Below are 21,727 nucleotides of genomic sequence, written 5' to 3'. Positions count from 1 at the left end.
GCTTTTGTGCTTGATGAACCCTGCACTACCCTCCCCATTGTTGGGTTCATCTGCTTTCTGTCATACTGTGACCTGGTGTATAAAGCCCCCCACTAGTGACAAATTTGGTTAAAGGGCTACTGTGGGCAAGGTTGACCCCGCCTCTCTAGCCCTGTCAATCATGTCAGGGGTGGAATAACAGTTTAAAAGCCAGTTGTTCCAGACAGTTGTTGGGCAGCTCTGGGAGAAAGCAGACAGCAGCTCCTAAGAGGGGCTCCTGGAAGGCTTCACAGAAACTGCCCTCGAGAAGCTCACCCACTGATCTTCCCTGTATCTACAAGCAGACAACAGATGCTGATATTCTGGACAGGCCGGATAGGTTCAGCAAGCCTCAGGTGAGCTGTTAAGCAGTCGGTACCACTATCCTCTACCCCTTCCTGGGGTATCTTGGATTGTACTGAAAGGACTTGGAGAGTGGGAGCCAGGAGCCCCATCCCCTTCAAATGCAGTTAGACTGTTTGCCTCAATTTTGCATCAGAGAGACTCCTGTTTATGCAGATTGGGGGCAGGGGGGGGGGGGGGGGCTATGGGTTTTGCAGCCTCAGACAGCAGGAGGTGCCGTCAGCAACCCAAGAACTGTGACACACAGTAACTTGTATCTTTACTGCTTTTAAACATTTATTTTTTTAACTCTACCCCAACCCTTCTAATTTCCACTTTCTGCCACTGATAGTAACATTAAGTACTTACTGGTATGGGGGCCTGGCTCTGGGACCCTGGAAGGGGCGGGGCCTCGGCAGAAGAGGTGGGGCTGGGAGGGTCAGCCTCCCCCAGCCAGCCCATCAATGCTGCCTGGCTCATGCCCCGCTCCCCCCCCCCCGGGGTTCTGTCGGTGGCCCGGGGGGGGGGGGGGGAGGGAGAAAAGGGGCAATAATGTTAAAGCGCTGCTGTGGTAGCACTTTAACGTTGGCTGCGTATGGGCCAGTACTGGCGGCCACTTCTTACTGGTACACTGTACCGGCCCATACTGGCCTACTTTCACCTCTGGCTGATAGTCTCCTTATCCAGCTTTAGAAAAGTACTATGTCTCTGGAGCATTTTATAATGCTCTGTATAAAGGAAGCTATATAAAAATAAATTTCATTGTATTATAACAGTGAAGTAGAGGCACTTTTAGAAATATGCTTCTAAATTACAATAACAAAAGCTCTAAATAACTCCTTAAGACCACCTCCTTCATCTGGGGACTAGACATTAAATGTATTTTTTGAATAGGGGATGTCATAACTATAAAGGGAAGGGTAACAACCCTCCTGTGTACAATACTAGAAAATTCCTCCTGGCCGAAGGCACCAAAATCCTTTTACCTGTAAAGGGTTAAGGAGCTCAGGTAACCTGGCTGACAACTGACCCAAAGGACAAATAAGGGGACAAGATACTTTCAAATCTTGGGGGGGGGGAAGGCTTTTGTTTGTTTTGTTTTGGTGTTGTTCGCTCTTGGGACTAAGAGGGACCGGATATCAACCCATGTTCTTCAAATCTTTCTGAACAAGTCTCTCATATTTCAACGTGTAAGTAACAGCCAGGCAAGGCATGTTAGTTTCTTTTTGTTTTTTCAACTTGTGAATGTTCCTTTGCTAGAGGGTTTATCTTTGTTTGCTGTAACTTTGAACCTAAGGCTAGAGGGGGTTCCTCTGGGCTCTTTAAATCGGATTACCCTGTAAAGTTATTGTCCATCCTGAATGTACAGAGATGATATTTACCTTTTCTTTTTAATAAATCCTTCTTTTAAGAACCTGACTGATTTTTCCATTGTCCAAAGACCCAAGGGTTGGGTCTTTGATCACTTTGTAACCAATTGGTTAGGATATTATTCTCAAGCCTTCCCAGGAAAAGGGGTGTAGGGGCTTGCGGGGATTATTCTCAAGCCTGCCCGGGAAAGGTGGGTAGGGGCTTGGGAGATATTTGGGGAAAGGCAGAGCTCCAAGTGGCTCTCCCTAAATGTTTGTTTAACTCGCCTGGTGGTGGCAGCATACCTTTTAACCTAAGCTGGTAGAAATAAGCTTAGGGGATCTTTCTTGCGGGTCTGTATATCTGTACCCTAAAGTTCAGAGTGGGGATGGAACCCTGACAGGGGAGCTTGCTAATGTATTCACTCCATTGCATGCAGCTGATATTGCAGTGTCTCTAGGAATGGTGAGAAACAAATTTGTAACTAGCATGGTGGTTGCTAAACTTTACTGGTGAATCAAACTAGTTGTCAGTACATGCCATTCACCCACTATCTGTATATAGGTTGTCTACTTAGATAGTAAGCTCTTAGAGCATGGGACCTTCACTTTCTATGTCTGTAAAATACCTGGATAAATGATGGTAACCTACATCCTAAATGTAGAAACTGTAGAAGTTGGAAATGGGAAAAGAAATACTAGGTCATCTAGTTCTTCTCCTTGAAATGGAGAATGGAAATGCTGTTAGAAGATAAAGGTGATAATAATGAATAGAAAAAGTAATATAGTTTAGCTCTTATACAGTCCTTTTCATCCTTACATCTTAAAAATGTAAAGATGTAAAAATGTAAAAATGCTGCAAAAAGTTTGTTAAATATTATTACTTTGTGTGCTGCTAGACTTCCTTTCCCTATTCCTTGCATGTACATTAATCATGAAGCAATACAGTGTCTCATTCTTACATGTTAGACAGCTCTACGAATCTGAGGAACTTTTGTTCTTCCTCCTCTCATAAAGCTGGGTGTCACTTGATCTGAGAGTGTGCTGCAGACTTTGACCAATCCCATAGCAGGTAACGTGCTGTGCTTGTTTGCATTTATTTCCTGCTGTCATCTCTGAGATTCAGTTCAGTCTTTTCACAGGGGAAGACTAGCTGCTAGAAAAGCGGAAATCTTTTTGAAGAAATGAACAGCTGAAATGAAAACCAAATGATTTCATAAGAGTAAGTAAAACTAAAATAATCCCTTCCCCCTTGAGAACAAAAGTATAGTGTAACTAAATCAAAGACCTGGAATTATTTGAATATATACTTCTTTTAAAAGCAATCTGTGAGTTGGATTCTGAATTATTTAGACTGTTTCTAGATGTGGATGCTTTTGCTTGTGTGTTCCAGAGACAATTCATTCTTAAGTGGCAGTTCACTTAGTTTATGTAAACATATTTTCCCCAATCACTGCAGTATTAGTTTGTTCCTAAGAGGAATGGTGAACTCACTTTCATTGTTTCATCAGGAATTTCACAGGTCGAAACATACAATATATACTTCCAACATAAACTACCCCACACCAGTGATTTGCCACACCCTCTTTTTTGGCCTATTGAATTTAGAAGGCAACGAGCTAAAATTATAATACTCTGTATTATATTTTGGTAAGTTTGTATTATTTATTATGTTTTTGGAAATATATCATGCATATTACAGATGTTTAATACAGATATTAAAATATTAATGAAACTGTCCATTATGTCTATGCAATTGTATACTACCTAGTTTACTGGGTTTAATATTTATTATTTTTATTATGGTAACATCCACAAATTGTTTGGCACTGTCCACACCTAGCTTGTCTACTGTCAGACTAGAAATAAGACATTTTTTATCAGTGAGGGTAACTAACCATTGGAACAACTTATCTAGTGGTGTGATGGATTCTCCATGGCTTTCCAGTCTTTTTAAAAGACATGCTTCCTGTCCCCTCCCCTGAGCCTGCCATGCCCTCGCCCCCCCCCATGCTCACCACCCCCCAGCCTCCTGGACATCAGGAAACAGCTGATCAGGAGGTGCAGGGAGAGGCGGGAGGCGCTGATCGGTGGGGCTGCTGGTACCCGGGTGGGAGGCACTGTGAGCAGGGTAGGGAAGCTGGTGGGGGAACTGCTGACTATTACTGTGGCTCTTTGGCAATGTACATTGGTAAATTCTGGCTCCTTCTCAAGCTCAGGTTGGCCACCCCTGCTCTAACTCAAACAGAGCATATGGGCTCAATGCAGAAATTACTGGGTTGGATTCTATGGTCTGTGTTATATAGGAGGGCAGACTAGATTAATGTCCCTTCTGGCCTTAAAATCTACAGGAAGACATAATCTCTGCCTCAAAGTTCCTACAACGGAGGAGGGCCCTGATTCTGCCATGTGTTGCTCATGGGCTGACAAACTCCTGCACCTGTGCAAAGTACCCCTGACTTCAGTGGGACTCTGTACTGCTAGACCCTTATGCAGGAATGCAGGATCGTGGTCTAAGAAGACAAGCAACAGAGGAAGGGGGGAAGAGAGAAAACATATAATCAATATTTGTAGTTATTTTTAGAATCAAAATTTCATTACATTATTTATAGCAGCTGAATCTCAGTTTCCATCACAAGCCTGACTTTCACAGGCTTGAGAGAGAGCTGCATCAAGTCCTCCTTGGCAGTAGGGAGAGTCATTGCCACACAAGGGTTAGATCCTTAGCTCATGTAAATTGTCATAGCTCTGTTATCTTCAATGGAACTCTGACAATTTCCCCCAGCTGAGGAGCTGCCCCTCAGAGTTTTAGCCATGTGTCAGGGAGGAACACTGAGTGGTGATGTTACAGCATCATCCTAAAGATCTTGAATGTAAATTGCACAGTCATATTTCATTAGTTAACCTAGCTAATAAGGTTCATTTGGAGAATGGCCTCAAGTTCAGAGGCTGTACTCCAACTCTGTGGGGTGACTTGTGTGTGGAAAAAACTAGCCCAAGAAACCCTTATGAAAAGTGGTATGGAGTCCAAAACAAAGATTTTCAAAAACGGGTGCCTAAAATTAGGCCCCATAATCATTATTTCGGTATCTACATAAGTGGCCTGATATTCAGAAGTGCTGCACACCTAGGAGCTTCCACTGGCTGTATAGAAAGGGAAAGGGAGACTATCCAATTTCTTGCAAATGGTTAGCATTTAAAAATATTATTTTAAGCTTACATAGCAACTTTGTTCAATATACAGTACACACAGCACCACTGAAATGCAGGTACGCTGGGAGAAGAGGGGACCAGCTGACTGATGTACAGAACAATAGTGAAGGGGAAAGAAATGTGACTAGGGATAGTGCAGTGGGATCTTTAATTAGCATATCAAGCCCGTGCCCTTGCCTGAAAGGCCACACACAGTAAGTTGCATGGTGCTTAGATTATTTACCTCATAAGGAAAGACTGAGGTGACCCTGCTGGGTTATGAACATGTGGTTCCAAGGAGGATAACGATGCCAAACTTAAACTTTAGAGACCATTAAGACACCTCCTCCAGCTTAATAGTAAATTGGCTCCTTTTCCAGAGTATGGGGTCTCAACCAAAGCTCACTGAAGTTAATGAGAGCCTCTCCACTGACTTCAGTGTGCTTGACATCAGGCCCTAGGACTGCAGCTCATCAGGCAGACCAAATGTAAGTTATACAGTAGGAGCACGGATCACTCAAACTATTTATAAAGTACAAAATACTTCAACTCTTTTCAGAACATCCTGTGAGAACACACTGTTGCAACTAATGGAAGCCACTTCGAAAAGGTCCATTCATCTGTGCCATGAAAATGGTGATTGGATGTCACAGCTGCCAGAAAATCTCTGGGATGTTCCTCTCCATTACTTATCCCTTCCAGGTAAATATTAACTTTCTCCTCTAGATACTGATCTTGTTGTCAAAACATTTAAGCATCAGATCCTTGGAGTATCAATAGGGTGGTCAGCACTTGTGTGATAGAAGAAAATACCATTTATTTTCCAAGGAGCTAATAGTCTAAATAGATTGAGTGGGAGTAACTGAAGGTGCTATCTGTTGGATCAGATGTAAACCAAGATCCTGATCACTTATGATTATAAATAATTGCACGACTCTTTTTATAAGAGTCACCAAGGTAGTCCTGCTGTGCTGGTGAATTACAGTGGGAAGGATTACTCTCTGGGACAGATTTATTAGTCTGATTATGTAAGAATGGCCATACTGGGTCAGACCAATGGTCCAACTAGCCCAGTATCGTGTCTTCTGACAGTGGCCAATGGCAGAGGCTTCAAAAGGAATAAACAGAACAGGCAATCATCAAGTGATCCATCCCCGGTTGTCCAGGCCCAGCCTCTGGAAGTCAGAAGCGTAGGGACACCAGGACATGGGATTGCATCCCTGACGGTCCTGACTAATAGCTACTGATGGACCTATCCTCCATGAATTTATCTAATTCTTTTTTGAACCCAGTTATACTTTTCACAACATCCCCTGGCAATGAGTTCCACAGGTTGACTGTAAGTTGTGTGAAGGAGTACTTTCTTTAGTTTGTTTTACACCTGCTGCCTATTAATTTCATTGGGTGACCCCTGGTTCTTGTAGTATGTGAAGGAGTAAATAATACTTCCTTATTCACTTTCTCCATACCATTCATGATTTTATAGATCTTTATCATATCCCCTCTTAGTCGCCTCTTTTCCAAGCTGAATAGTCCCAGTCTTTTTAATCTCTCCTCATATGGAAGCTGTCCCAGATCCCTAATCATTTTTGTTGCCCTTTTCTGTATCTTTTCCAATTCTAATCTCTTTTTTGAGATGGGAAGACCAGAACTGCACATGATGGATTTATACAGTAGCATTATGATATTTTCTGTCTTATTATCTATCCCTTTCTTAAGCTTTTTTTACTGCCACTGCACATTGAGGAGATGTTTTCAGAGAACTATTCACAATGACTCCAAGATCTTTTTTGAGTGGGAACAATTAATTTAGAACCCATCATTTTGTATGTATAGTTGGGATTATGTTTTCCAGTATACATTACTTTGCATTTATCAACATTTAATTTCATCTGCCATTTTATTGCCCAGTCACCCAGTTTTGTTAGATCCCTTTGATCTTTGCAGTCTGCTTTGGACTTAACTATCTTGAGTAGTTTGTATAATCTACAATTTGCCACCTCATCCCTTTTTCCAGATAATTTATGAATTTGTTGAGCAGCACTTGTGCCAGTACAGATCCACAAAGGGCAGGACGAGAGGCAAGGGGTTCAAACTACAGCATAGCAGATTTAGATTAAATCTCAGGAAAAACTTCCTAGCTGTAAGAACAGTAGGACAATGGAACAGACTGCCTAAGGAGGTTGTGGAAGCTCCTTCACAGGAGGCTTTCAAAAGGAGGCTGGATGGTCTTGGACACAACAAATCCTGCATCTTGGCGGCGGATAGACTAGATGACCATTGCAGTCCCTTCTAACCCTGATGGTTCTATGATTCTAAGTCCAAATGCACTATATCCATTGGATTACCCTTGTCCACATGTTTCTTGACCCCCTCAAAGAATTCTAGTAGATTGGTGAAGCATGATTTCCTTTTACAAAAGCCATGTTGACTCTTCCCCAATATATTGTGTTCATCTAAGTGTCTGATAATTCTTTTCTTTTTTATAGTTTCAACCAATTTGCCTTGCACTGAAGTTAGGCTTACTGGCCTGTAATTGCCGGGATTGCCTCTGTAGACTTTTTTAAAAATTGGTGTCACATTAGCTATCCTCCAGTCATCTGAAGCTGATTTAAGTGATAGGTTACACACCACAGTTAGTAGTTCTGCAATTTCATATTTGAATTCCTTCAGAACTCTTGGGTGAATACCACCTGGTCCTGGTGACTTATTACTCTTCAATTTATTAGTTTATTCCAGTAATAATAAGTAGCTATTATATAACACTTTTCAGTAGATTTCAAAGGAGGTCAGTATCATCCCCGTTTTACAGATGGAGAAACTGAGGCAGGTGAGATGATTTGCCCAAACTCACCCAGCAGGCCAGTGGCAGAGCTGGGAACAGAATCCAGCTTTCCTGAGTCCCAGTACAGTGATCCACTAGGCCACACTGCTTCCCTTATTAGGATGTATTTTATATCACTATATTGGTTTAGCCCAACAGGCAATAGTTTGAAAAAATATGCAGGAAAGCAAAGAAAGATTCAAGACAAGCTGCCTCTCAGCAAACACTGGTGGGCTGTTACGGGACAATGCCAGAGCTATTAGCTTTGAAGATTTTGCCTCCTCTCCAGCTAACCTACAAAACTGGTTTGAGGCAAGACAGGAAAAGGCCTATGAACACAGGAGCTCAAAAGAATTGTGGCAAGTTTAAAAAGCATGCTCTCTGTCTTTTGAGAAGAGGGAAGTTGTTTGGGAGAACCAGACTGAGCCACACGATACCCTGCTGGGGGTGTCTGAGCCACATGATACCCTGCCTAGGTTACCCTTGGGGATGGACAGCCATTAGGTAAGATAGACATGCTATAGTCTGTTTGTTTTCAAATCCCTTTTCTTTAAATCTTTTGTTCCCACTGTTAAAATAAACAATACATTGGTTTTAAAAAAGCTGTCTGATCACTGCATGGCACTGCATGCTGAAAGTTCATCTGAGCAGGTGACGAACCCACTCAGACTTTCTGGGAAAGCAACACTGATATACAGGGTGCTATATCCCAGAGCTCAATAAGACTGGAAGAATGGTGGAATTCCACCCCAAGAGAGGTAAACGCATAAAGCCAGGCTCCTGAAGGGCTGCTCTCACAGAGACCATTAAGGGGGACAGGTTCAGCTAGCCTTGTAACCTTGACACATTCTCCCAGTATTGCCAGTCCCCAGCATTTAAAAATCATGAATCAGGCCCCCAAATCATGAGATTTACAAAATAATAAAATTGGGATATTTTTATTAGCCTTTCGGTTTTTGAGCTTTAAGGGTCACATTTTTCAAGTTTTTCTTCATGACCATGATGGCTAAACATTTTTTTTTTGTAAACAAAAGTTAAAATTCTCAAATAATCACGGAACTCCAGGAGCTGAAACTTTAAGAAAAACATCAAATATCATGAGACTCATGATGAGAGTTGACAATACAGTCCTTCTACATTTCATTTGGATATAGTATGCTTCACTGATGCCATTAACTGCACTCAGCAACATTACACAACAGTTTAAGAATTGCAACTTTTTACCAGAGAGGTGGTTATACTTCATGGTCGGTGAAGAAATTTCAGTATATTTTGTATAGATGCTGGTTTGCCAGTGATGATGTAAGAAGGTTAAGGGGTGATTTGATTACAGTCCGTAAGTATTTACATGGGGAATAAATATTTAATAATGGGCTCTTCAATGGAGCAGAAAAAGGTATAATACAGTCCATTGGCTGGAAGTTGAAGCTAGACAAACTCAGACTGGAAATAAGGCATAAATTTTTAACTGTGAGAGTCATTCACCATTGGAACATTTTACCCAGGGTGTTATTGGATTCTACATCACTGACAATTTTTAAATCAGGATGGGATGTTTTTCTAAAAGATCTGCTCTAGGAATTATTTTAGGGAAATTCGATGGCCAGTGTTAGACAGGGGATCAGACTAGATGATCACAATGGTCCCTTCTGGCCTTGAAATCTCTGAACTTGTACTAACACCGCATGACTAAGTCCACACTAGGAGTTGCACCGATTTAACTATTTTGGTAATAGGGTTTGCCTTGACTAGCTACTTCAAGACAAAAATGACAGTGCCTTTTCTCCATTAGGATTGTACATTGAGATAGTGATCTCAAATTAGCTATCTTGGTGTAAAAACACATCTATTTTGCAGTGAAGACATATGTCTTTTGCCAATACACACTTATGTTTTGGGGGTAGGTTGGGAATTAGAAGGTTAGGTGTGCATAAGTGATATTATTTTCTATTGTGTAATACAGAGGAAAATCATATTTGAGGTACTAACAAATGATTGAAATAAACTTAACCTTTGTTTTTATTCTACAGGGAGCCATGACACTATGACTTACTGTTTGGATAAAAACTCTGATATAAGTGTCAATGAATCAAAGCTGTTGCAGGTGATAGATAAATGTATGCCCTGCATCATACATCCTATTATTATGAAGTGGTCTATAACACAGGTAACCAATTATCTAACGTTCTCAAACTTGAATTAATTGTCTTGTTTGAAGTTTGTTACATAGTATTGAATGTTCATACTTTTTTCAATTCAATTAAGGAATACATTGGTGCCTAGATATGTGAATAACATTTTTGGGCAAATTCTAAATATCATAGGTAGAGAAGTAAGACAAAAAGATGGTGTATGTACCAAGTTTCTGTTTATGGGGAAGATATTTTTGGTGAGAGAGGCTGATATTTTAGGGATAGAGGATTCCTAAATAAAGACAATAGTTAAAGGGACACTGTTAACTAAAAACCCCCACATACTGCTTTTTAATCTGAATTAGTTAAGAATGTAAGAATGACCATACTGTGTCAGAACAATGGCCCATCTAGCCCAGTATCTTATCTTCCAATAGTGGCCAATGCCAGGTGCTTCAGAAGGAATGAACAGAACAGGCAATCACCAAGTGATCCATCCCTGTAATCCAATCACAGCTTCTGGCAATCAGAGCATATGGTTGCATCCCTGATCATCTTCCCTAATAGCTATTGATAGACTTATCCTCCAGGAACTTATCTAGTTCTTTTTAGAACCACGTTATAGTTTTGGCCTTCACAACATCCCCTAGCACTGGGGTCCACAGTCTTGACTAATAGCCACTGATGGATCTATCCTCCATGAATTTATCTAATTCTTTTTTGAACCCAGTTATACTTTTCACAACATCCCCTGGCAATGAGTTCCACAGGTTGACTGTATGTTGTGTGAAGAAGTACTTCCTTTTGTTTGTTTTAAACCTGCTGCCTATTAATTTCATCGTGTAACTCCTGGTTCTTGCGTTATGTGAAGGAGTAAATAACACTTCCTTATTCACATTCTCTACACCAGTTATAATTTTATAGACTTATATCATATTCCCTCTTAATTGTCTCTTTTCCAAGCTGAATAGTCCCAGTCTTTTCAATCTCTCCTCATATGCAAGCTGTTCCACACCCCTAACCAATTTTGTTGCCCTTCTCTGTACCTTTTCCAATTTTAATATATCTTTTTTGAGATGGGGCAACCAGAATTGCATGCAGTATTCAAGGTGTGGGCATACAAGGGATTTATAGAGTGGCATTATGATATTTTCTGTCTTGTTAGCTATCCCTTTTCTAATGGTTCCTAATATTCCGTTAGCTTTTTGACTGGGGCTGCACATTGGGCAGATGTTTTCAGAGAACTATCCACAATGACTCCAAGATCTTTCTTGAGAGGGAACAGCTAATTTAGGCCCCATTATGTTGTATAGTTGGGATTATGTTTTCCAATGTACGTTACTTTGCATTAATCAACATTGAATTTCAACTGCCATTTTATTGCCCAGTCACCGAGTTTTGTGAGATCCCTTTGTAACTCTTTGCAGTCCGCTCTGGACTTAACTATCTTGAATAATTTTGTACCGTCTTCAAATTTTGCCACCTCCCTGTTTACCTGTTTTTCAAGACCATTTAGGACTATGTTGAATAGCACTGGTCCCAGCACAGACCCCCGCAGGACACCACTATTTACATCTGTCTGTTCTGAAAAATGACCCATGTATTCCTAGCCTTTGTTTTCTGCCTTTTTACCATTTACTGATCCATGAGAAGACCTTCCGTCTTATCCCATGACTGCTTAGTTAGATAGGTACAACTTTTATTATAAGTAAGGCCTCTATCTAGATCAGGGATTGGCAACCTTTGGCACGCAGCCCGTCAGGGAAATCCGCTGGCGGGCCTGGACGGTTTGTTTACCTGCAGCGTCCGCAGGTTCGGCTGATTGCAGCTCCCACTGACTGCGGTTCGCTGTTCCAGGCCAATGGGGGCTGCGGGAAGTGGTGGCCAGCAGATCCCTCGGCCCACGCCAATCCCTGATCTAGATCAAAATATATGTGTTTTTTTAGGACTTTCACCCCAGAAAGCCACATTCACCAACTGTCCTAGCAGAGTGATTAGAACAAGGCTATGGGAAAGAGTAGATGAGGTCTCCGTTTGTAGGGATTCAGAAACTGATTCAGCCTTCTTAAAGACTTTAATATTATAAATAAATACATAAAATAAAAATCCAGTATCCATGGGATTATTATTTCTGTTGTGGGAACACGATCAGGGAGCTCCCTAAAGAAAATCTCTGTAAAGTCTTTGATCTGAGGAAAATGAATGCAGACATTTTAAGTTGCTGATCCTGCAACCTTTTCTCATACAAGCAGTCCAGATGACTTCAATAGGAGTATTATTGAACTCAGAACTCAATATGAATCAGAACTGCTCATGTGTAGGGGTTGAACTTGGGTTGGCTCCTAAGCTTTTATTATGTAGACAATTTAAAGTCCTTTTTAAAAGATCTTAAACTAATCTGTGTTTAGTGTCCACTTCATAAGGAAATAAAAACCCTTCATGTCAGATGTTTCTGTAACTTCAGAGCAAACTGTCAGCACCACACACAAACCTTTCAGCATCATTTTAGAGATGAAAGATGTAATAGATTTGGTAATCCTAAAAATATGATAAATAAGACTGGACAATTTTATAAGCTTCTTTAGATTTCTTAAAATAAAGGAACACATGTCCCTTGAAAAAATTTAGGATTCTTTTGTTGTTTTTAACCATTCAGGTACTAAATGTGTCAGAACAACTGGATGCCGGGATTAGATATTTGGATTTTAGGATTGCTCACAAGCCTAATGACTCTTCTGTGAATTTGTACTTTGTGCACATGGTATACACAACGGCTGTAGTAGAGGTACTGTTCTTAAATCTGGAGCATTCAGGAAGGAGTGCTGCTTAATTTTTTTTTAAAAGAACCAACAACTATTTCTGAGTAAGAACTGCTTTTGGGGGAACACTGACCCTAAGATTTTCTGAACAGGTTATTCTTTCTTCAGTAACTTGGGAACTTCAAAATAAGGAATTAAATATACTGCAATGTTGATTGTCGGAACTGAAATTAATTTCTACAGTTGTCAATGAGGCTTAACCTCCATGCAGCCACCTGTGAGTTGGAATTCTCTTCCACTGTTCTCTGCAAACAAATGATTGCCGTTTTCCAGGGTGTGTTTTGTGATGGTCCCAGTATCTCATCTTGAGCCAGCCCATCATTCTGTGATGATGGCACAAAGTGACTGCTTTGAGGAATAAGTGACAGAAAAATAAGATGGGATTTAATACAGGTACAATATTTTTCAAGGAAAATGTATTTAATGAAAAGATCATGACTCAGTCTTTTGGTCTTAAAATGTCACATGTTGATTGGGGTATTCCTGTACTGGCATGCATAGGACCTGGCCATGCTGTTAGTTGCATATGACTTCAATGAGATGTAAGTGTCAGCAACTAATGGGATAATAAAGGCTTGTCAAGACCATCGGAGTCAGGAGACCTGGGTTCTATCCCTGATTTTACCACTGACTCACTCTTTGACCTTGAACTAGTCCAGAAAAATGGGGATTCTACTTTCCACCTTTGAGATCCTCAGATGAAAGACACTGAAGATGCAAAGCCACTATATACCTTATATGCATTGGTATATAAGGTGGAGAGCCACAGGTGGTGAAATCAGCATAGCTCCACTGAATTAAAATCCAAAGGATGGCTTTCCAGCCACTATGAAACTTCTTGCAGAATGTCCCATATTGTCATTCATGATAAAGCTATGCTGATTTGCACCAGATGAGGGTCTGGCCTATCATAAATCATTAGTTTATGATTTATTTAATTCTCCCTTACCATCAGACAGGCTTTTCTAAGTTGATTTGACTTTACTTTTGTAGGATATTCTGTGGGAAATTTTAAAGTGGTTGCAGGCCCATCCTCAGGAGGTCGTTATCCTTGCCTGCAGGAATTTTGATGGATTGACCAAGGAACTTCATCATCATCTTATCTCCTGCATAAAAATGATTTTTCATTCTAAACTGTGTCCAAAAGATGTAAGTGCAGACATAATTTCTTTTAGAACGATACAGTAGTTCTTTGATTTGTTATATGCTTTACGTTATCATTATGTTCTTTAAAGCTATAGAAACACGCACCTGTTCTATTATAAAAAACATAAGTGTGAGTCAGTTATTAGAGCGTTATCACATAAGTGATGTCATAGTGTGGAGTGGCCCTCTAAGGGAACTGACTCAACTCCATCTGTGCTGTGTCATCCAATCCCAAGTAATGGGTTTGGACTTGGGCTTGTGATTGGGTCAGGTGACCAGGCATCACATGATGGTATCCCAGAAGCAGGGCTTCCTATAAGAATGAGCCTGCTCTGTCAGAGAGGGGAAGACCAGGGGAATACTCTAAAGAAGCCGAGAGTTGAAGGGCAAGCTGAGAGAGAGCTGTGGCTTGCAGCCTTGACACAAGGGTAACTGAAGAGAGAAACGGTGGGGAGGCTCCTGACCCATGGCCAGAGAGGACTGGGAAGGGCCTTTCCATATCATCTAGATGGAAAGACTTGACTGGAACTGCCTGGCGTGAGGGTAGAAGCCTTAAGCGGAAGAGGCTTTTGAGGATATGCTGGGCAGCAGGACCTGGGTTTGGGGGGAAATACTGTTGAGTCCAGCAAGGCACTGAAGAAACTACAGGGTTGGGGAAAGACTTGTTTTGATTTAATTTGACATTTAAATGTGCTGTCTTAATAAACCAGAACCCAAGAAGGGGTGTTTATTTGACTTGAATGAGAGCTGGGGGGACAGTTACTGAAAAGCCCAAGAAGGGGAAACTGAGGCAAGAATTAGCGGCAGGTTTAGGATAGTCTGGAGGCTTGGGAGACCTGGGTTCAATTTCTTGCTGAGCTACAGATTTCCTGTGTGGCAAGTCACTTGGGCCCAGATCCACAAAAGTACTCAGGCACCTAACCCCCAGATTTAGGAGCTTAAGTCCCAGATTTAGGATCCAGTGTGATCTACAAAGCTCCCACTCAGGTCCAATCTAACCCAATAGGTGGCTTAATTCAAGTCTCACTCCACACCTACATTTCCTCTGCAAAAATTCCCATAGCACTGTTTCTGCCTGTGGGCATAGGGCTGCAGTGCACATGCCAGGTGTCCAGATGCCTGTCTCCTGCCTAAACCCCAGGCGATCCACAATCCAGGGCTCCATCTGGTAAGCATGCTCAGACCAGGGGCACCATTTGAGGGCAGCAGAGGGGGGCGAGTTTCATACAGAAGGTGTGGGAGCTCCTAGGTGGAGCTCTTAACTACAGCACAGCAGTGTGAAATGTAAGTTCTATGGAGGAGAGGTGTCCCTGGGGCAGGGAGTCAGTATTTTGTTTACAAACAGAGGCAGGGTGATTAAGATAAGAAAGGGCTGGTGATTAAATTAAGTATCTGGAAGTCTAGCCTGTAAAACAGGAGTGTGTGTGTGTGTGTGTGTGTTGGTTTAGAGAGAACATAGGGGACTCAGAAAAAATACAGCCAAGCCCTCTGAGCCAAAGGGGAGATTTGGGGGCATAGGTGAAAAGAAGGGGCCAAAACCAAGGGAAGGGCTAGCAGTGATATAGAGAGGTTCCCACTCTACCTGTGGTACTTATGTGGTCCCGTCACCGTAGTAGCTGAGTGCCTCACAAGGTCTAAACTATTTCTCCTCACAGCCCCTCCGTGAGGTAGAGCAGTGCTGTTATCCCCATTGTACAGATGGGGCCATGAGGCACACACAGACCAGAGGCCAGATTTTCAAAGGTATTTAGTCACCTAGTGGGATTTTCAAAAGTGCCTCGAAGGTTTGATACTTTGTAAACCCCACTAGATGCCAAGCTGCATCTTTGGGTCCCTAAAAGGTTTTGAAATTCTGTCCGTACGGCACCGGCCTGAGGTCAGACAGGAAGTCCATGGTGGGCGGGGGAGTAGATCACAGGTCCCTCAGGGCTAGCTCCCTATCCAGCAGACCAGCCTCTCGCTCTGCTGCATGCGGCAAAAAAAAGAGGACTCTGATAGATGGGAACAAAACCAAGGTGGCCAGTTCTCTGAGACTCCAGCAATCAGTCCCAGGAAGTTGGGACGGATGTCATAGTTGACAGCATGAAAAGCAGCATAGAAATCAGGAAGGATGGAGAGTGAGAATCAGATGAGAGGAGATCATTTAACTCCCAAGGGGTGGCAGGTTCTGCCACATGCTGGGCTGGAGAGTAATGGCTGATGTCAGGGCCGGTGTAACCACTAGGCCAACTAGGCGGCTGCTTAGGGCGCCAAGATTTGGGGGGTGCCAAAAAGCTGTGTCCGGCGTCACGAGAGTCAGCTGAGCGGGGCAGGGCAGGGAGTGAGGCCTCCATAACAAACCTGTCCCCGCAGCGAGGGGCGCCGCCCAGGACGGTCAGTGGGAGCCTGCGGCGGAGCAAGGAGCAGACAGCTGGCTGAGCGCAGCGACCAGTACGGCCGAGGGATGGAGCTGTTGGGGGAGGCAGGACGTGGTCCTGAGCTCAGGTGAGCTTTGCCCTCCAACGCGCTGCGCCTCCTGGGGCGAGGGAAAGTGAAAATAAACCCCGCAGCACGATGGAGGGGAAAGGGCTGGCGCAGGTGCCGCTTCCAAACACTGACCCGCCCCTCCCCCCCCGCCCCGGTGGCACTGTGCCAATGCAGGGAGCCGGCCCTGATCTCCATGGAGATCCTCACCTGCTCCCTGGGAGAGCCTGGCTCTGCCCTCCTGGCCCCTGGGTTCCCCCCGGAGGGCGAAGTACGCAGATCCTGGGAACGTTTAGAGACCCTGCGAGCTGGGGGCATTCTCAGCCTCCTCCTTGCTCATAGGTTCCCCTGGGCCAGAAGGGACTGTTGTGATCATCTCCTTTGACCCCCTTGTATTAATTCTAATGAACAATGCCACATTATGCAGTATTCATTTTTGAAAGTTTATAGTAAGAGATGCTCCGGGGGGAGGGGGAGGGGAGGGGTGCAAAGTGGAAGTTTCGCCTAGGGTGCAAAATATCCTTGCACCGGCCCTGGCTGCTGTGCAATTTTATATTTTAACTGACAACCATTTTGTTGTCATTTTTTGTTCTGAGTTTGAGAAAAGGAAGGAATTGGAAAGTGTCATATAAGTATCAGATGTGTTTATGCCTCAAATTCTTAGGGTTTCAGCTGTATCCAGGCCAATACTAGAACAAAGAACAGAAATTGTATCTACAGAGTCCATAAAGTCGACGATTATTGTCATTATATGTATTATTCACTGGACACCATCTGTGTGCTCAGCACTATTCAGAAAATGTAGTCCCTGAACCAAAGTGTATGAAATGTGTAGCCCTGGATAAGATGGCTCAGACATTTAAGTATGAAATGTACAGTTATTAAGCACATGTTAATATCTGTGAGTGGAGGCGCTGATAGTGTTAGAAGTTTTACTTGATTAAGGACTAGAACAGCGGTTCTCAAACTGTGGGTTCAGGATGCCAAAGTGGGTCATGACTCTGTTTTAATGGGGTCACCAGGGCTGGCTTAGACTTGCTGGGGCCCAAGCCCGAGGGCTTCAGGCCTGGGCGGCAGGGCTCAGGTTACAGGCCCCCTGCCTGGGGCTGAAGCCCTTGGGCTTTGTCCCCCTGGCCTGGGGAGGTGGGGCTTTGGCTTCCCCTCCGCCTCCCCCAGGGTGGCGGGGGTTGGGCGGGCTCAGGCTTCTGTCCCCAATCCTGGGGTCCGGACCCTCCCTCTGCCCTGGGCGGCGTGCTGTGGAGGGGGCTGCTCTCAGGCCATCAGGCCCACTGCCCAGGGCAGCTGGAGGGTCTGGGGCTCCTCACAGAAGCCCAGGCTCCCTGGGTGGCTCTTACCATAGCCTGGCTCTGGCTTCTGGTCTGGCTAGGGAGAAAGGTCTTGGGGGGAAGAGGAGGAGCAGGTCGGGGGAGAGGGGCTCAGGGGAAGAGGAGGGACAGCAGTGGGGCCACTGAGGGGGCAGGGCTTCTGCATGTGTCCCACTTCTGCCTTTTAAAAAGGTGGTCACCCTAGCTCAGTGGTTCTCAACCTACTTATCATTGTGGGCCACATATGTGGCCCACTACATGCTACCTGGGCCACAGGTTGAGAACCACTGTGCACCCCTCCCCCCCAAGGCCCCTATGCCCAGTTCCTGCCCAGAGCCCCCTCTGCAGAGTGGGGCCAGGAGTGGACCCCACTGCAGGGCTGGGTGTCAGGGCAGCCCCAGACGCCACTGTGCGGCAAGGCAGCACAGCTCTGGCGGCCCTGGACCACAACGCCTGGGACAGGTCAGCCCCGGCGGCCCCGGACTCCGCCGCCTGGGACAGGTCAGCTCTGGACCCTGCAGTGCGAGGCAGGGTAGGGCAAGACAGGGCAGTACAGCCTCAGCGGCTCCGGACCCTGCTGTGCCGGCTGGCTCCGGACCTCGCCGTGCAGGGCAGGGCAGTCCCAGTAGCTCCAGACCCCTGCGGCCTCTAGCACACAGGTGGGCCTCAGCTGTGTGCTAGTTGGGCTGCATGCGACCCACGGGCTGCGCGTTGAGAATTGCTGCCCTAGCTATATCAGTACATACCAGTATCAACCAGCCTTCACAAAGCATAATATAAGGAGTACTTGTGGCTACCACGGCTACCACTCTGAAAGCAAAATACATTTATTCTTGAGCTAAAAGCACTACAGAGAGAACATACAGTTCCTGCATACATGCTAAAAACTTATCAGAGATCACCATCCATCAGTCTTACAGGGCCCTGGTAAGCCAAAGTGTTTCCCACCCTGGTGTAACGATGCTGGTTCTGGCGGGACCCAACTGAGAGTGCCAATTCAGGACAAATTGCTTAAACAGGGCAGTTACAGCCCAAGGCTGGGGTTTTTCCACCTCTAAGGCAAACCAAACCAGCCAGACAAAGAGGACTTTGGTCTCACCCCACTGGCTAACCATAAGTCACACAAGCAATTCCCTTAGACACTCCAGTTTCCCAGTATCACCACCAGTGCCATTCGTTATGGGGACAAATGGTTATGAAAACCAATACCCCAGTAAAAGAAAAAGGTTCTCCTGATCCCATAGGACCAAGCCCCAGACCCAGGTCAATATACAAATCAGATCTTATCCACAAATCACACTGCTGCCAATCCTTTAGAATCTAAAATCTAAAGGTTTATTCATAAAAGGAAAAAGCTATAGATGAGAGCTAGAATTGTTTAATTCGAATCAATTACATACAGTAATGGCAAAGTTCTTGGTTCAGGCTTGTAGCAGTGATGAAATAAACTGCAGGTTCAAAATCAAGTCTCTGGAATACATCTCCAGCTGGGATGGGTCCTCAGTCCTTTGTTCAGAGCTTCAGTTTGTAGCAAAGTCCCTCCAGAGGTATGAAGCAGGATTGAAGACAAGATGGAGATGAGGCATCGGCCCTTTATAGTCTTTTCCAGGTGTAAGAACACCTCTTTGTCCTTACTGTGGAAAATTACAGCAAAATGGAGTCTGGAGTCACATGGGCCAGTCCCTGCATACTTTGCTGAGTTGCCAGGCGTATTTGCCTTCTCTCAATGGGTCCATTGTATAGCTGATGGTCCTTAATGGGCCATCAAGCATGCTAGGCAGAGCTAACACCAACTTGTCCGGGGTGTCACCCAGAAGCATAGCATAAGTTTGAAATACAGACAGTATAGAGCCAATATTCATAACCTCAACTACAAAATTGATACACACATATAGACAGCATAATCATAACCAGCAAACCATAACCTTGTCTTAGACACCTCATTTATACATGATTTGGTACCACTACAGGACCATGGTTGCAACAATGATCTATATGGTCCCAGATTATATGAATAACGTCACACCTTGCACAAGGGTTGGGGCTCCCAGTGGACAGAGTGCTCTATCTGTTTGCTGAATAAAAATGAAGGCCCTGTGTGACCTGTGTCAGTTCAAGCTGAGCATTTTATACCAAAAGCCCTTTCTTTATTTGAGTCTTGGGAAAACCCATTTTAAACCAGCACATGCAAACACTCCTTGGGATAGTGCTTCTCTAGAGTTGTTTACAATCCTCAGAGTAATCACCCCTTGCTGCTTTTAGTTTCTAGAGGAGCTGTGGTAACCCTCCCCCATGGTGTAAAATACAATCACACATAGATATTGCATGGGGTTGCAATATCTGTTACAATTCCATTGAAGGCAATGGGATTATTCATATGAGTAACTACTTACCACCATGAGGAAGGAGCTCACAATCTGGGCCACAGAAATTAAATGAGATTCTTGTCTAGATATTAATTTAAAACCCTAATAGAATTTAACATTTTTAATTTTTAAGACACTATTAGATTTCATAGCAGGCACAGAAATCTTGTAAGGCTGTGTATACTCTGCCACTTTCAGTGCTAAAACTTTAGTCGTTCAGGGGTGTGAAAAAACACCCCCCTGAGCGCCAAAAGTTTTAGCGCTGAAAAGCGCCAGTATAGACAGCGCTTTATCACCGGGAGCCACGCTCCTGGCGATAAAGCTACCACCCCTTGTTTGGGGTGGTTATTTTTTATCACCGGGAGAGCTGGTGATAAAACGTGACTACACTGCCCATGTCACGGTGCTGCTGCGGCCGCGCTGTAACATGGGCAGTGTAGACATACCCTTACATTTGATAGGATGGCTTAGAAACACTATAAAGAGTATATCATTCTCTGTTACTTTCTGTAGGTTAGATACATTTCTGTCGGACTCTTTTGTGGTTTCCTCCTAGTTCAGTTCACTAGAATTTTTTGCAAAATGGAAAATAGACTGCATCTATACTAGCAAAAATTATACCTATAATTCTCCACCATTGCTACCATTAGCAGAGCTGCATTTTGCTATGGCTAAAAGTTTGATAATGTGGACAAGGCCATATAGTATATAAATACAGATTTAAAAATATATACTTCTCCTTTTCCTCTCCCCTCCCTTCATGCCTAAAATGGCCCCATGTAAAATCTCTTGTTCTGCAGTCCAGTAAAGGGTACATAAGATGTTTGGTAATTAGGTGAACTTTTGACCCCCTTTATACTCGATTTGGTACCACTACAGGACCATGGTTGCAACAATAATCTATATGGTCCCAGATTATATGAATAACGTCATATTATAATATGAATAATGTCAATTGCACCTGTGAATTATATTGGCACCCGATAGATTGATTCACACCTGGTTCCACTGATGGCATTCAAAACAATTCACTCCCTTAGCGTGCCTAGTCAGAGTGATGCACTTCTAAGGTAAATGCACTTCTAAGGTAGTACTGGGAATGTCTGTGGAGGTGTTTTTTTTAGTGTACTTTTAGTGCTAGTGCTCTCCTGACAACTCTGGCCCTAAAGTTCTCTGATAGAATTGATATATAATGGCAGCAGCACCAGTACAGGCTTCCTCACACTGCTCCTCCAATGTATGTCAGCTGTGTTCCAGAGGGACAGTAGTTAGGGAATGAGACAGTAGTCCGGTCTGTCTTTTTGATCCTGGACCTCTCTGCTACAACTGCCAACAAGGCACTAATTAGTGCTAGTGCTTTTCGTGATGTGGGCTTCTCCACTAGGGACTGGACTGGGACCACCTACTGACTTCACACAACAGCCAGCAGGTGGTAATGACTTTCTCTATTGAACTTAGGCTGAACCCACCAGCCCTCCAGAAAGGTTTTACAATTTTCAAGGTTTTTTTAAGCCAGCTACAAGGTACAAGAGCTTTGAGCAGTTAAACAATTAACATTTCAAAGAGGCACATGAACAGTCAGATTTCTCTGGAGACTGGAGGGCTATAGGCTAATGATGATCCTGTTTACTATTTGAATTAAGTCTTTGAAGTTACCGGATGTAGTGGTAACCATCCAAGATGACCATTTCAAAGAGGTTTGTGCAGCAGCGTTAAAATAGAACAATTCTGGGGGAAATTAGATGATCCTG

The 21,727-nt window shown here is 43.7% G+C and overlaps 1 protein-coding gene across 3 annotated transcripts in view; it reads left to right on the top strand.

Annotated features, from left to right (window-relative positions):
• The first annotated feature begins 205 nt into the window (after positions 1–205).
• PLCXD1 (phosphatidylinositol specific phospholipase C X domain containing 1) overlaps positions 206–21,727 on the top strand; it is a 31,526-nt gene continuing 10,004 nt past the window's right edge. The window contains exons 1-7 of one of the 3 annotated variants that reach the window (XM_034757768.1): positions 206–374; positions 2,852–2,931; positions 3,221–3,359; positions 5,461–5,603; positions 9,756–9,892; positions 12,514–12,642; positions 13,670–13,825. In XM_034757768.1, coding sequence (XP_034613659.1) covers positions 5,492–5,603; positions 9,756–9,892; positions 12,514–12,642; positions 13,670–13,825 — 534 coding nt within the window. In that variant the 5' untranslated portion in view covers positions 206–374; positions 2,852–2,931; positions 3,221–3,359; positions 5,461–5,491. Of the gene's footprint in view, positions 375–2,786; positions 2,932–3,220; positions 3,360–5,460; positions 5,604–9,755; positions 9,893–12,513; positions 12,643–13,669; positions 13,826–21,727 lie in introns of those variants that run through there. The other 2 variants (XM_034757772.1, XM_034757780.1) reach the window with 2 other exon arrangements.

This window comes from Trachemys scripta, chromosome 1 (genome assembly GCF_013100865.1).
Source record: "Trachemys scripta elegans isolate TJP31775 chromosome 1, CAS_Tse_1.0, whole genome shotgun sequence".
Taxonomy (NCBI): domain Eukaryota; kingdom Metazoa; phylum Chordata; order Testudines; family Emydidae; genus Trachemys; species Trachemys scripta.
Note: the sequence above shows the minus strand (reverse complement) of the source record. Positions and strands in the feature narration are given on the sequence as shown.